General features: G+C 46.5%; 1 protein-coding gene across 1 annotated transcript; it reads right to left on the bottom strand.

The window, feature by feature from the left end:
* Positions 1 to 1,694: 1,694 nt before the first annotated feature.
* PtA15_6A180 (uncharacterized protein) lies at positions 1,695 to 3,435 on the bottom strand (the record flags this gene model as incomplete). The annotated part of the gene is made up of 6 exons (XM_053169858.1): positions 1,695 to 1,713; positions 1,781 to 1,869; positions 1,937 to 2,180; positions 2,249 to 2,448; positions 2,523 to 3,057; positions 3,155 to 3,435. 6 exons carry the CDS (start codon positions 3,433 to 3,435, stop codon positions 1,695 to 1,697), a joined length of 1,368 nt encoding a protein of 455 aa, XP_053021107.1.
* Between the last annotated feature and the right edge of the window lie 12,450 nt (positions 3,436 to 15,885).

Below are 15,885 nucleotides of genomic sequence, written 5' to 3'. Positions count from 1 at the left end.
GACCCCTTTGTATGACACCCTTGTTTTGTACATTGTGAAAAGACAATGAAGGGGTAGAAGATAGAGCAAAATATTGTTGCCTTTCTCTGAATCTAGCTTGCCATTCCGCAGCATAAGCTCTTCTCAACTGTTCATTGGATTGTTGCATTTTTGCAATGAAAAAAGGAAAGATTTGAGAATTGGAATGAGGAAGTTAATTGAGGTGTGGTGAGGGGGAAAGTATGAGGTGTGATGATGAGGGGGATAGTATACTAATCAAAGGCAATGTTTGGTGTCTGATGAGTGGATTGGTTGAACTTGAGGGAACTAACAGCACAATGTGTGATTATATATGTTCTGAGATGGAGGTGCAGACGGGTAAAATCCACAGGGTTGTAGATGTGTAACCAATTTGGACAAAGCAGATTACTTCAACGGAATTGGTTGTTGTGTGTAGTGGTGTTTGATGAAGCAGATTGCTTCAAGAGACTCAGTTGTTTGTGTGTAGCCAAGTTCAATGAAGCAGAATTGTCATGGAAATAGACGATGAGGTTGATTACCCATGGAGATTGATTAGGTGTGGATGTCCACCTAATGGACGAACTGGGTGACCATCCCTAAGAGATTCCGTTGAACAGAGTCCACAAAACCCACAGCAAGTCCGTTGAAGGGAGTCGATTACCCTGAAAGGACTGGGTGACCCATTTCTAGAGTCCAATGAACGGAGTAACACACCCAAGCGAGTCCGATGCACGGAGTCAACACACCCCAGCGAGTCTGTTGAAGGGAGCGGGCAGGCATGCTGTACAAAGTTATCATTCCATTCCAGCAGATCACTGCTCGGACGGATTCTGAGACGGAACTGAGGGATTCCATTCAAATGATCACTGCTGCAGTGCTGATTCAGAGACGGAAGAGGGAGTCTGTTCAGATTTCAAAGTTGATCAAGCAGTCTGGTTCAAACCAAAAAGCTGCATGAACAGGGTGGAACGGACTTGTCAGTACAAAAAGAACATCGACGCCGGCGTTACTCACATGACAGAATTTGTACAGGATATTGACGCCGGCGTTACTTGCATTGACAGAAATTTTTACTGGTTTGTTTGGCCCCCAGAGGCCATTTCTTTAGTTATATGTAGATGAAGAATGCTTGGATTTTTCCCAAGTTTTTTTGTGGTATGGAATGAGTTCAAGATTGACTACTGCCTGTTTCTGCCCCGACTTCCCTGCGGCCTCATTTCCTTGTTTAACAGAACCAGCAGTCAGTTGGCCCCTTACGTAATGGCAGAGGGCAGGGGCCTATAGGCTTGTGCAAGAGCAGGCAGGGTAAAGAACTGAACTTGATCCAGTTCAGAATATGAACTCAGTTTTTCTTTAAGCCTGCTCAAGAACTAAATGGAGGATGCTGGCTCCGGGATTAGTTTTGGCCTTTGGCCTTATCTCACATCTGTCAAGGTAAATCATGCGGAAAGGATATGAAAAATGTGACATTGCTCTTGGTCAACAAAACCGGCAGATTCAAAAAAAATTCCTGCAACATCATGGCTGCCAAATGGAGCCTTAATAAGCTTTGAAAGGAACAATTTTTTTTTTCAATCTACATTGGGATATCAGGAGGTGGAAGGTAGAAGAAAAAGCAAGTTAAATAAAAGAGATTCTATTAAACAAAAGATCCCTTGCTTCCTGTCTCGAGTTGAGAATTTCATATTGAAGTTTTAATATTTGGTCGGTTTTCTGGGTGGAGACATGGAGTCAGAGCAAGCTTTCTCGGAACATGTGTTGTGAATTTTTGAGCACTTACATATATTTCTTGAGATATCCTTCTGGTAATGGCGGGAGGTTTTCGATCCCTACCAATAAGACTACACCCATGCCCATAAGAGCATGCGGCTGATGAAAGATTGTCAGTTCTGATGGGGATCCATTCAGAATTAGGTGAAAGCAACATTGTTCTCACCTGAGTGTGACAATGCATTAGGAAAGCACCCGGAGTTTGTGCCTTCATTCTCAGTACCATCCATCCCGTCACCGTGCCGGGCGGGACGGTAGTACCCTTATAAGAGGCACCCCGCTGTGATGTGAAGATAACCTCAGTATCTCGACGAATATGCCTCTTTTGGTGTGCTTCTGCTTCAGCTAGCTTGGCTTTGGTAAAAGCTCCAGTCCCGTGTGCTATCACGTAGAACTCTTGTCCATGAAGACTAGAATGCGCAGATAGAAAATGTCAACTAACATATTGATCGCGGAAGGCGGATTTGAGACGACTTACTGCCAAGGGTGCACTTCGCTCACACCAATCGAAGATGCTTGATTGACTATCACAATTTCCACCACATCATTCAATTTGATTGGATAAGCTCCTAGTTTTTTATCGAATCCGTTGTTTCTGGCAGCGGCTTTGTAGTCCGGTTTTATCTTGGTAGTGTAGGCTCTCACCAAGAAAGGCACTTTCGGCTGCGTCTCAACGTACTTATGGGGGGGGAAGATATAGGGCTTCAGTGTTTAGGTTGAGCAAGACCGGAAATGTCCGAAATTAAACTCACTTTCTCTCCATTAACAAACCAATTGATGCGCCCATCAGCCATCTTGACCTGCTGACCCTGGATAAAAATTCTACGTGTTACTTCTGCGGCCGTAGGTGCAACTTCCTTGGGGTCTAGTGGCTCGAATGTGTCAGCCAACCAAGTATTCCCCTCGTTAGGCAAATGGACTATTTTGTTGAACTCCTTTGGGTTGGGAAATGGTGTTAGAGAAAGGTCAAGGGGCTTGGTGTTAACCGAAGGGCCAATCGAGGTTGAGGTTGAATCATCCTCGTAGTGCAGTACAAAAGCTCCTTGATCACGAATCGGCCGCCACCTGGTTTCGAGCCTCCCCCAAAAATCTCTTTTAGATCCATGCTTTTTTAGCTCTTCACGACTTTTTGTCTTCAGCAAAAATGAATAACGTTGGCCGGAATGGAGTTGGATGTGTTTAGTTGACACGGGACGAACGTAGCCACTATCTACTTCTATGACTGAGAGATCTTCATGGTCTTCAATGCCAATGTACAAGTATGTAAGGACTGTGATACCAATCACTCTAAAGAAATCCAAAACAAAACAAAAATCAGAAAACTCTTTCAACAGCTCTTCAATACCTTGACTGCTGTGTTTTCCGTTGATGAAATTGCACGCACCTCACTCTGTATGTCATACCCGGCTTGACAACAAGGCGATGGTGGTGGCAGTTGGTGTTGCAGCCAAAGGGGCTTGTTAAATCACATTTTCCCAGAGCATTGCCATTGACCGCAATGCTTTGAGGTTCGCCGATCCATTGAAATGGTACTGATTTGAGGCCAATCGCGAGTTGTTCATCGAGCTTATGGTAATAATCGGCAAATAGCAATACGCGCTCTTCGTCATATTTGAAAGGTGGCCTGTGGGCGTCCTCAACGATGAATGCGCCATGGCAGGTCATCAAGCGAAAGCCAACATGATCATGATAGATACTATAAGTGTGATATGCGGGCATAAATCAGCGAAAATGTATCGCAATCCTGTCCACCTATTCATTATTACTAAGGAAAAAGAAGAGACTGACAATGTACCGGCAAAGTCTAGCAAAAATATGTAGTCAAACTGTCCTCCACCTGGCGGAATGGCATACTAAACAAAGGTTTTGTATTTTTCAGCTATTGAAACTCTCGGATCTGCGTGTATTATCATGACTGAGCTCGTAATTATTGAACTGGAACTCAACTTGGGATATCTTCTCAGTGCCATCTGAAAATGGTGCTCCAACTGTAGAGAGCCCGTGGAAGTGAATCGTCACATTGTCTTTCTTCAAGAGGTTAGTCACCCTAATTTTAATTTTTTCGCCTACCTTGAAACGTAGTTCTGGTCCTGGAAATGTCCCGTTGACAACTACCGAGGGCCTCTTGGTGCAATCGGCTGATATAACTTGCTCTGTAATTTCAAGTACCACTGTTCTTCTAGAAAATTCATTCGGATCAAAGCTGGAATGAGGGCTAGAACTGAGTTGGGAAGTCTTTTGGGAATTAGAACTCTGCAAAAGGAAAATTAACTGTAGAGCAAAAAGAAAAACTGAAAGACAAGAGAAACTGCGGAGCAAAGCCATTAATTAGGTGGAGGGGATGAAGCTGGGCACGGCGGTGTTAAGGAAGGGACTGGGGAAAACGTACATGGTAAGTCGTAACTTCCTTAATATATATATGTGTGCTTTCTTGTCAGCACAAATTGGAGCAATCCACCAACAAAAACCCGGAAGAAGCTTTACGCCACAATTGTTTATGTACCCTGCCTTCGAATTTCTAATGCGGTCATGTAACAGACGCCCGCCCAGTTGAATCGCCATTGCACCCTGCCGTCACCATGGCCCAGGCACCTTGGCACCCTTATGAACCAGTCGCCCGGAGGTGATTCAACTACCGGCACATTGCTGTTGTACGGCCTCCTCGGCGCCTATCCTTGGTTATAAACAAAGTGTACACAAACTGAATTAATGACGGATATCAGGACGAGTGTTTGCCGTCTCCTCGGCCCAATCGATCAATTGTATCGGCCCGAGATGGGAGGTGTGATTCTCGGTTTTCAAACAAACAACAAACAACAAAAAGCGTGCCTGGGTGCACCCTCTGGGATTCCATCGTGCTTCATGCCATAATACGGCATTATTGGGGCGAATGGTGAGTAGCTAGGGTTTTGGGAGGCATTTTTGATAGAAACATAGAAGCCAAGGCTGCATACACACCCAGTAACCTTGCCGGCCTGCAACAGTCCAATCGTATCCGAGCTCCGATTCCTGAAAGCCTTTTTTGAAAGCTCAATTTACAAATAGCAAACGAGGAGGTCTTTTGACTTTGATGATGAGACGTCATGTGTAGACACACTCTGCACAGCCCGGAGGTACAGTGCCTGGAAGAAAATTTTCATGACATTTCTTTTGACTAGAACACTTACAAACCATGCCTCCTCAGCTCTGAGTTATTGGAGGATGGACAGAAAGGTTCCAAAAGAATGTAATGTTTTTGGAAAAAATAAGTGCATAATTGTTGAGATCCTTCTTATACTCTGTGTATGTTTCTATCCAAACTACCAACAGTGTATCCGCTGCGCTGCGTATAGCGCAGCGCAGCAATTTTTCGGGTCGCTGCGCTACACGCTTTTTGATTTTCCCAAAAAAAAAACTCAAAAAACAGCGCGCTAAAGAAGCAATCACGTAGCTGTCAGCGCCACTTTTCTCTATGCCATGTGGGAGCAAAAAAAAAAAAGGTTTTAAAACACACATAAAAACACGTGTGGAAGATATAACTGGCCCGCTATCCGCTAATTTAGTGGGTAGCGTAGCAAATTTTTGCTTTCGCTAATGACCCTGGGAAGGTAGCGGACGCTGCGTGTAGCGAGTAGCGCAGCGGTGTTCTCGCTGCGCCATCGCTTTTTGGTCTGGTCACGTAGCGGTCAACCGCTGCGCTACGCTGAAAGGCCGCTTTTTTGAGCGTAGCGCAGCGGATACACCATTGAAACTACATGTTGTATTTAGGCCCCATTTGGCACCGATATAATCAGCGACATATTTCACAAATATTTCACGATTATATTGGTAAAATGCCTATGGCGTTTGGCAAACCAACATATTCAAAATATGAAATAATCTGTAATTACGGTTCCTACATGCCGATATATCGGCAGCTAAATCAGACCCAACTTGATGGCCCGGTTGGTCATTGAGTGGATACAACACTCCACTTGATGACCAACCGGGTCATTGGATGGACTTATCCACTTGATAGCCCGGTTGGTCATCGAGTGGATAAATACTCCACTCAATGGCCCGGTTGGTCATCAAGTGGAGTAGGTATCCACTCAGTGACCCGGTCAGTTGTCGAGTGGAACATACTCCACTCGATGACCGACCGGGCCATCGAGTGGATATAAGTCCACTCGATGACCGACCGGGCCATCGAGTGGATATAAGTCCACTCGATGACCGACCGGGCCATCGAGTGGATATAAGTCCACTCGATGACCGACCGGGCCATTGAGTGGATATAAGTCCACTCGATGACCGACCGGGCCATCAAGTGGATATAAGTCCACTCGATGACCGTCCTGTTCATCGGGTGACAATACATCCACTCAATGACCAACTATGTCATCGAGTGGATTAGGTGGGTCATAGGCTATAGCCACTCAATGACCGGGTGGGTGGTCATCGAGTGCAGGGTGAGTTCGTCCATTCACTTTCTTGGTTGATCAAGAGGTGGGTGGTTGGCTGGCTGGGTTTATTTTGATGGACTGACAAACGCCAGCAATATATTGAATTGCATTCTATTTTGGGTGAAATCCAAGTTTATTGGAGGACTTCCCGTCAACTTTGAATAAATCTGGAATTCCAGATTTCGCAGGGGAATCTGGAATCTGGAACTCTGGATCCCTTCGGGGAGCTTCGGGGACCGAGATTTCCCTGCGAAATCTGAAATCTGGCGGCTCAGATCTGGATTTCCAGATCAACGGGAAGTCCTCCATTAAAGACACAGATTTTCCAGAATTCCAAAAAAAAAAAAATTCATGGGTTCCCCCTAGAATTTACAAATCTCAGAAAAACACAACCATGGGTTCCCCCTACAAGATTAAAAAAGCGAAGAAAAAAAAATCATGAGTTCCCCCAAAGTATAAATAGAGAAATTAAAATCTGCAATTATTCAACAACTCCAGTAGCCTTCCAACATCAGCAGAAGTGCTGTGCCACAGGCTCAGCCCCCAGCCCGCATCAAGCGCACGGGACAAAAGGACTGGACGTGAAGGCCCCCGGCCAGCAGCAAAGGCTGGTGACCAGTGGGGGGCCCACTCTTTGCCCTTCAAACTGCGCACGTGCTGCAGCGGAAGGGTTGAGGGAGACGGATAGCTGGAATTTCAGCATCTCCAATCCCCCTGGGGGACTACGCCCATCAACTCGCGCCTTTTAACCAAGACAGACCACACCGCCCCCAGTTCAAAGTAACACCGCCCCTCTCATCTCCCTTGCCATGGTTGCCACACCCGCCCTAGAATCAGTGGTCATGGTTCCGACCTCCCTCTAGATTGTCTCCAACACAACACGAAGACACGATGATTCAGTTTAACCCTGGTCAGCCCCATCCCCCATCGCAACCTCACACTCGGTTGCACTTCATTTACAGCGCCCCTTTTAACCAACATACCGCCAGGCCTTCAAAGCCCTTCTCTCAGACCGCGCCCAGCCAGTCGGGCCGCTTAAACCTATCATTCAAACCCTGCCCAGCCAGTCAAGCCGTCAGAGCGCCCCCATTCAAACTGCGCGGAACCAGTCCGCTTGAATCACCGTCACCTTAGTTTAGCCGCTTTGCCGAGTACTCCCCCCGTCAGCCCATTACTCCCACCGTCAGCTGCCTAAGCCAGGCTAGGCCAACATACCCAGCCGTCCCCTTGCCTGATCGAAGCGCTGCAGTTGAAGTGAGTAACAATACTGGATCTCATTTATTGGAGCTAAACAGGAAGAGAAATTTAACATCCCAGTTGTGATTTCTACACCGCTCATTGTCAGAAGGCAACCTCCAATCCGGGCTCAGTAGGATTGCCAATGGCCAGAGTGGTTGGCTTGCGTTAAGGTCAGTTGGCCAAGCAGCTGAGGGGATGCTGAAAGCTTGTGAATCAAACTTGTCCAGGTCTTGTTCACCTCCGCCCGCTCGGGATATGGCACTGTACTTGAGGGTAAGCTGTTCAACATCCCCCTCTTATACAACACTGAAAACAACTTCGTCCTTTTCACCAGCTTGCCTCAATGTACTCAAACATAAGTCACATAATCAACTGCACTTTCCTGATCTGTGGAAGCCTCACCCCGCTCTTGGCAACAAACACGCAGCTGGCTGAGAGCCTGATGGAGTACAAGCAATGATTGGTTGCACTGACAGGCCCCTTGCTTGCCGTGTTCTCGCCCGCCCAATTTTCCAGGCCCTCATGGCCTCATCCAACTGCGGCCTTGCCCTTGACGGCGAGATGGCCATCCTGCTCGGGCCCTCCTTCTCGTCCAAAGACGTAACTGCGGCTGGGTCGCTGGCCTTGTTTTGGACTTCCAGTATTGGCTGCTCTTGTGGCAGATTGACAGTCGCCAGAGTTCCTTGGTCAGTCCAGGATTCATAAAAAACAGAACTGACAAGTGATAAATTGACACTCCATTTGTACCCTCCTCCTATTCACCTCCAAGAAAATCTCCTAGCCAGCAGCAAGGATACCAAGTGAATACAGCCGGGAAAATAACCTTGATTTCAGTCGGCTTGGGCCTCTCAATGGTGTCATGCTCCTAGCCCTGTTGGGAGGCTTTACGAGGGGGATGATGCAAATCAAACACTGCCAACCCGGCCAAAGTGCCAGCTGGTCGAGGGCATTGGCTTGGGCTTCTCCCCTGGGGCAAGAAGCATTGCAGAGGGTCTTCGTCTTTTGAGCCCAATAACCAGAATCCTCTCAACGACTATGAGGTGCACATCAAGCCAATGATAAGTGATAGCTATCATACTCACTTGGCTGGCCTCCACAACAGTTGTGCTGGAAGCTTTGATCACATCACTTAGTCTCAATTGTCCAGGTAATTTGCAAGGTCTATATCTTCTACTGAGCTTTGCCCCCCCTGCATTTGATACATTCCAAAGAAGCTGTGTTTGAAAAGATTTCAATAACTACAATGTTCTATTGAATCAAGATTATATGTACCCTCAATCCAACACAACTTCTTTGGTGTTGATTTGAGTGATTTCAGTTGATAGTGTGAACAGCCACTTCAGACTTTCTATTTGCTATCCAAATATTTATGAAGATAAATTTTTTGATGATCAACCTTTCAAGAATATTGAGTAATCTAATAAAATATAGTATGGGAATTAAGAATGAGTTGTGTTAAGATTGATAAACAGTCCTCAAAGGCACAAAAATAAGACCACAGTGTAGGTCCCAGGATAACATTAATCACCATCGAGCCTGGTTATGTGGTGTCAACTTGACATGAAGAGCTACTCTTCTTTTTATTCTGTAACCTTGTTGAAGTCCCAGGGCTCCATCTTCCCCTACCCCAAAAATCTGCACTTGAACAACAAAACAATAATATGAAAATTGAGGACAAACACTCACACATAAATGGGAATTGCAGAGCAAATCAAATTCAATGGTCTGCTACCCTTAATCCAGGAAGAAAAGAGGCTTGGAATTTGGGTTTTCAGCGGCGGAGCCGCCTTGTACTCTAGTAATCAAAATGTCACGGATTATTTCACCAATTATATCAGCACCAAACGGGGCCAGTCTATTTTGCCTCAGATCCAGGGTGAAGTACTCACTGAATTGGAACCGCTATTATCTTTGTATCCAGTCACTGTCACAAGACCCAGTGTATGTCACTTTCAGTCCCCTTGTAGCCTGGTCCACCTCAACAATAATAGCTGAAAATATTCTGTTGGGTTTTCACTTCCTTCTGCCTCACTTACATCTCTGACATGTGTTTCTTTTTAGTTTATGTCATGCTGTTATCTTCCTAAGCTTGTGACGTCAATCCCTGTCTAGTTGAGTTGATATGCTTTCCTAAACTACTGTGTTCTTCATGTGCTCAAGATGATGTCACCTTTTCTCTCTTGCTGAGTTCCATCAGGTTCTTTTTCTTTCTATTCATATTCATTCTCATTTCAACCACAAGTTAACTAAAAGTTTTCACAATACTAAGATTTGTACTTCTTGTTAGATAGAGGTTGATCTGACAAGCTCAGAGACTTAGAAAAAGAAAACAAGAAATATATGTACCTAAGAGCGGAACAGTAGCCGGCTCAGGTATAGAGAAGATAGGAAAGGGTTTGACTGCAGTGCAGCTGTGGCCACAAGATCACGGTATGAGCAATCCTGTCTGAGAGTCGCAGCTGAGTCATGAGTCAGCGCTTATACTTCCTGGTGGGAAGCTAAACATTGAGAAGGTAGTTCTCTTACAATTGCTTGTTCAGGCTTGTGACCTTATAGTCCGCCAATACGAGTACGCAGTGTGCCGTGACTGTTCTGGTCTGCTGATTATATCAGAGCCGACAGTCAGCTATCTGCTACACTGTTTCTAAAGGACTCTTCATCGATGGACTTACCACTCTTTGAGCTGGTGATCCTATTGATGAGGCTTGGGACGCTTTGGTCTGATTTGGCTTTGGGTGTGTGCTTGCTGTGTCGGAAACATTCCGGTTTTTATCAGCAGTGAACCTCTTGGCTAATGGCGATCCCAATGAGCATCACTTACCTGTTTGGTTGTGTGCTTCTTTTGGGATGCTTAGGCTCTTTGTCGGTTGTAGACGTGGCTATAGATTATGAACAGAGTTTCGGTGTTAGCTTACTCCTTCTGTCTTGGAGTCACATGCATATGCATGGACCTAAGAGATGCGCGGACTTACCGTTCCCCCTTGCGGGGTTAGGGTTTTCCTTGCGCTTCCTTTGACCCAGGACAAGCCCTAAGTCTTGACATTAACCTTTTGTACTTAGTCCACTTAACTTGGCTAAGATACAAGCAATTTCATCATTGGTTCTCCTCTCTTTTTGCCTGCACCATCATCAAGCCGCATCCGGTGAGCTTCCCAACTCACTGTCCTCTATCTTGAGCCTCTCAGCTCATCTCTTTGCCTCCACCTTGAGTCTTTGTATTCTGAGTCAAATCTCTACATATTCTTTCATTAAATGATAATTTTGGAAAATCTTTAATACTATTCCAAAAAAAAAGGATAATCAGAATCAGTAAACTGACATGCAACATCAATTCAAGTTAAGACACAGATTTCCCAGAACCCTAAAAAAAGGGTCAGCCTAAAGGCACACCAAGCATTTCCTCAGAGCACGCCAAAAATGTTTGCTTAGGGTGGGCATGCCATATTTGAATGGCGTGCAGCTCAACTAGGCCAAAAAACATGGTGTGAGAACTCCCATACGCCAAGTCTGCAGGCGTACAGGACCGGAGACACCAATCCCCCAAGAAATGTTGGTGTATACCGGCTGGGCGCACCAATATTTTTGGCGTTCCCAGGCCTAGCACCCCAATATTTTTGGCGTCCCCAGGCCTAGCACGCCAATGCCGGCGCTCCAGTAAAATTCCAGCTCCTCAAGAGCTCTCAGCAAGATGAAGGTGATTTTTCCTTTCCTGGAGATTTCTTGGCAAGCTGGGGAGGTACATATTCCTCTCTGGGAAGGAATACACACCTCTCGGCGAGCTAGACCTTTGACCAGCTCACTGTGGGTGTTTTTCCTGGCGAGCTGGTTAAATTTCAGCTTTCCCAGAAAAATTAATACCTCCTGGGGAGCTGGTACAAATCCAGCTTGCCGAGAGGAATACATACCCCTCGGCGAGCTGAACGTTTACCAGCTTTCCGGGAAAAACACCATTGGTGGGCCAGTTGAAGATCTAGCTTGCCAAGAGGTGCTGGAACTCATGAACAACAGCCAGGGGTAAGCAGTTGCCAAGGCAGCACCAACTCTGCAGGCGCCAGTTACCATCAAGGAAGTGAGTGATCTAGCAGATACATTGAAGGAGTTGAAGCTGTTTATACAGAATGTGGCGCATAAGCCACCAAAGGAGCAGCCTGCAGTGAGATCATAGGCTGCTGCTTCCGCTCCGCAACCAAAAAACGCGCCAGGGGCAAGTCAGCCAATGTGAAAGCGCAGACCTCTGTGTAGAGATGGCCCCGACGAACCCGTCGCGGGTACCCGCCCATGGTTGGCGGGTACCCGCCAGCGTGTGCGTGTTTGGGTGTGGATGCTGGATTTCTGGGAGAAATCGAGCAGGTACCTGCTCTTTTTTGGGCATGTGGCGGCTGCCACAATGACTGGAAGGACTTGGAAGGCCCTCCTTCCGGTCAAAGAGGTTTTGTAACCTCTTTGACTGGAAGTAGAGATCGCCTGTGGGTACCCGGTATCCGTGGGCGGGTACCCGCCAGCCCTCGGCAAGTACCCGCCCGCGGGTGCCATGTGCAGGTCCGGGTATGTAAACTTTGGATGGCAGGTACCCGTCCAGGTACCCGCTGCAAAAGGTCTGGAGACAAGCAGTCACAGATGACCTTTTGCAGCGTGATCATGGCCCCCGCTAACCTAACCCTCTCGGTGTCCAGCACATGCTGGACACCAAGAGGGCATACACTCTTGATGTCCGGCACAGAGCGTAAATTTGGAGGGTGTATGTATGCCCTCTCAATGTCCAGTATGTGACACCGGGGGGCATACACTCTTGATGTTTGGCACAGAGCGGACATCGGGAGTGTGAGCCTGAGTCTCTTTAGTGACAGCAGGACACAAGAAAGAAAGGGGGAATAATTGGATTTCTTTGGATAAAGAAAATACAATTATGAGAGAGAGAGAGACTGAGCAGGATTAAGATGAGCAGATATTCAAGGTTATTCTAGTGGGAATGCACGTCCACTGGCAATGCTACCTCTTCAGAAGAGTGCTGCCAAGCTGTGCTAGAGAGTGCTACAGCCTCCTCTCACCAAAGAAACGTGGAGGGTCTCTGGATTAGATAAATTTAATCCAGCCACAATTTTTTAGCTTCCTTCTGGATAGTCAAGGTTCTTAAAGGGAAACCTAAGGGACAGCCCTTTAATCAAGATAAGGCAAAGGCCAGCAGTTATGGAGGGACAGCCCTGTGATCAAGAGAAGGCAAAGGCCAGCAGAAAGAACAGATCAAGCAAGACACAGAGTTGTACCTCTGAGATAAACAAGGTTCAGTGAAAAAGGTTACTTACTGTCAATATCCTAGGCGCCTGTGACGGTAGGTATACTGGGAGTGTTGTAAACTCTTTGGTGGTGATCCTGGGGTTATCTGGGGTGTGGTTCTGGTGTGCTGAAGTCTGTAGATCCGCCTCAGGCAAGGGGGATCCTGACTATGAAAATTTTCACAGTTTGCTTATGTAATTTACATATGTACATGTGGTTTGGCGCGCCTGGTAGCGCTGACACGTCACAACTGCGCAAGCGCGCCACAACTCAATAACTCAGGGAAGGAGTATAGTTACAATGAATTGATAAGTTGTAACTAGGGTTAAAATTGCATGAGGAAACAGAATATGAAGTCAAAACAAGGTTATCTCTTAAGATGAAAAAGATATAAAGTAATTTATATGTAACAAAGGTAGAACAGGCAGCTTTTAGGTCAGCTGTGATGACTCTAAGGCTGACAGGGAGGGTGTATGTATGCCCTCTCAATGTCCGGTATGTGCTGGACACCAAGAGGGCATACACTCTTGATGTCCGTCCCAGACCGGAAATTGAGAATTCACACGCATACATACCCTCTTGATATCTGGCCCAGACCGGGCACCAAGAGGGTATATACACCCTTGATGATGGTCTATGCCGGCTTCAAGAGTGGTTTAAACTCTTGATGACCGGCACAGACCGGACATTGGGAGGGTATACACACACCCTCTTGATGTCCGGTCTGTGCTGGTCATCAAGACTGTATGCCCTCTTGGTGTCCAGCACAGACCGGACATCAAGAGGTTATACATACACCCTCTCAATACCCAGCCCAGGTCAGGCATCAAGAGGGTATATACACCCTTGGTGACCGGTCTGTGTTGGTCATCAAGAGGTTACACCACCCTTGAAGCCAGCATAGACCAGCTAGAGGGTTGAATTGTAGGCAGTACCCGTGATACCTGCCACGGGTACTGCCGGTGTAAGACTCAAAAGTGGTTGTGAAACCCTTTTGCTGAATGGAGAAGGGGATGATGGAGGTGCAAACTCTGCCCTTCTATACTATCAGATAACAAGACCCACCAAGCTAAGCTTGGCAAGTTTTAATCAAGTGATAGGTCTGGTCTAGTTCCAGATGAAGTTGTTCGATGACAGGTATGTGAGATTTGAGAGTGAGTTCAGTAGTTATTTGCAAATATAAGGGTTGTAGTGATGGGTGAAGGTGATGGTAAGTGTGAAGGGTAGTATGTAAATAACTGGGGAATACTGAGCTGAGGGAAAAACAACTGGGGGAGGGAGCTCCTTGTATAGACAAATGTGAGGGATTTTAGCTACAAGGGGGACCCTGGATGAGGGATTTTAGCTGGTGGGCTGCATACAAGTGGTGTCAGAAGATATTAAATACAGGCAGAAAGTGGGGTGAGAAATGAAAGATGATGTCATACTAATGCAAGGAGCGCATAAATGAAGCGGAGAATGTCAAATACAGAGGTACTTCATGCAAGGGGTGCATGAGTGGTGTCAGACTAATACAAGGAGTGCAGAAATGGGGTCAGAAGACTGCATGCAGATGTAAGGGGGTGCATAAATGAAGCGGGGACATGTCAAATACAGAAGAAATGGGGTTGGTCCCCTGCATATGCAGTGGAGATAAGAGGGATAGAAAAGAGTATGTGTTTGGCTGGGGCTGAGTATGCGTATACCTGGGAAAGGTGACTTGAGGGGTGTGACAGGTTAATGACTGAGGCTGGCCGTGTCCATGAGGGTCCAAGAGGGTGTAACTTCCAATCCTGCGGGGTTCCAGTGATGCTTCCAGTGGTGACTAGGGGTAAAATCGGCCGTAGAATCCATTTCTGAGGTCCATTTGGTGGTATCTTGAAGCCTAGGGTGAGTAAATATATGTATGAGAAAAAACTTTTGATTTTTCACTTTTCCATCTACCACACCGGTACCCGCCCTATGGGTGCCAGGTCCAAGTCAGGGTATCTAAATATGCCCAAAATGACCACAGGTACCCGGGTCCACTCGGCAATCTCTAACTGGAAGGAATCCTTCCGCTTGAAGAGGTTTTGCAACCTCTTTGACTGGAAGGAATCCTTCTGCTCAAAGAGGTTTTGTAACCTCTTTGACTGGAAGGAATCCTTCTGCTCAAAGAGGTTTTGTAACCTCTTTGACTGGAAGGAATCCTTCCGCTTGAAGAGGTTACAAAACCTCTTTGATTGGAAGGAATCCTTCCGGTCAAAGGGGTTGCAGAAAATCTTTGACTGGAAGGAAGGCCTTCCAGTTGAAGAGGTTACAAAACTTCTTTGACCGGAAGGATTCCTTCCAGTTGAAGAGGTTACAAAACCTCTTTGACCGGAAGGATTCCTTCCAGTTGAAGAGGTTCAAAACCTCTTCAAGCGGAAGGATTCCTTCCAGTCAAAGAGGTTTTGTAACCTCTTTGAGTGGAAAGATTCCTTCCAGTCAAAGAGGCCACAGAACCCCTTTGACCAGAAGGAATCCCTCTGGTCAAAGAGGTTTTCTAACCTCTTTGACTGGAAGGAATCCTTCTGGTTGATTTTGAGGGGCAGGTACCCGCTCTGACCCACTACCCGGGTGCGGGTGTCTAATTTTGCCAAAAAAAGGCGTGGGTACCTGCACCAAAACAGGTACCTGGGTTAGAGGTGCAAAACGGGTACCCAGCACCCGCTGGCGGGTAACCGCTGTGGTGGCCGCCCCGGTACACGTTTCAGGATCAAGATTGGCGGCCGTAGCAAGACTCTCAAGCTCAAGACCTCACACACCCTCAACTTCAGGATTCCCTCTTCCTTTCCCCCTTCCCTTCTCTTCAATCCATCAATCTCATCTTCTCCACTTCTCTATTTTCTTTCCCTTCCCCTATTCATTCTCACTTTCCCGTTTTTCTTTTTTCTTGGTCCTAACACAGTATAACTGTGGGTTTATTTGATCTTGTTTCTTTTTCACCTGCTTGATTTATCTCCTTCAGCCTCATTTGGTTTCAGATATTTTGTCTTCTCATCTGGCTCTCATCATTGTCCGGCTCATTGTTCTTTCTTTGTTTGGTGGTGGTTGATTTATTTCTCTTCCTGGTTTCATTTGATTCTTCTGTGTCATGTTTGTATGTAGGGAGATGATGACATGTTTGTGACAGGCCTCCAGGATTCCAAGTCCAGCGCGGACTTGGAGGATAGGAGGC

Source organism: Puccinia triticina, chromosome 6A (genome assembly GCF_026914185.1).
Source record: "Puccinia triticina chromosome 6A, complete sequence".
NCBI lineage: Eukaryota > Fungi > Basidiomycota > Pucciniomycetes > Pucciniales > Pucciniaceae > Puccinia > Puccinia triticina.
Note: the sequence above shows the minus strand (reverse complement) of the source record. Positions and strands in the feature narration are given on the sequence as shown.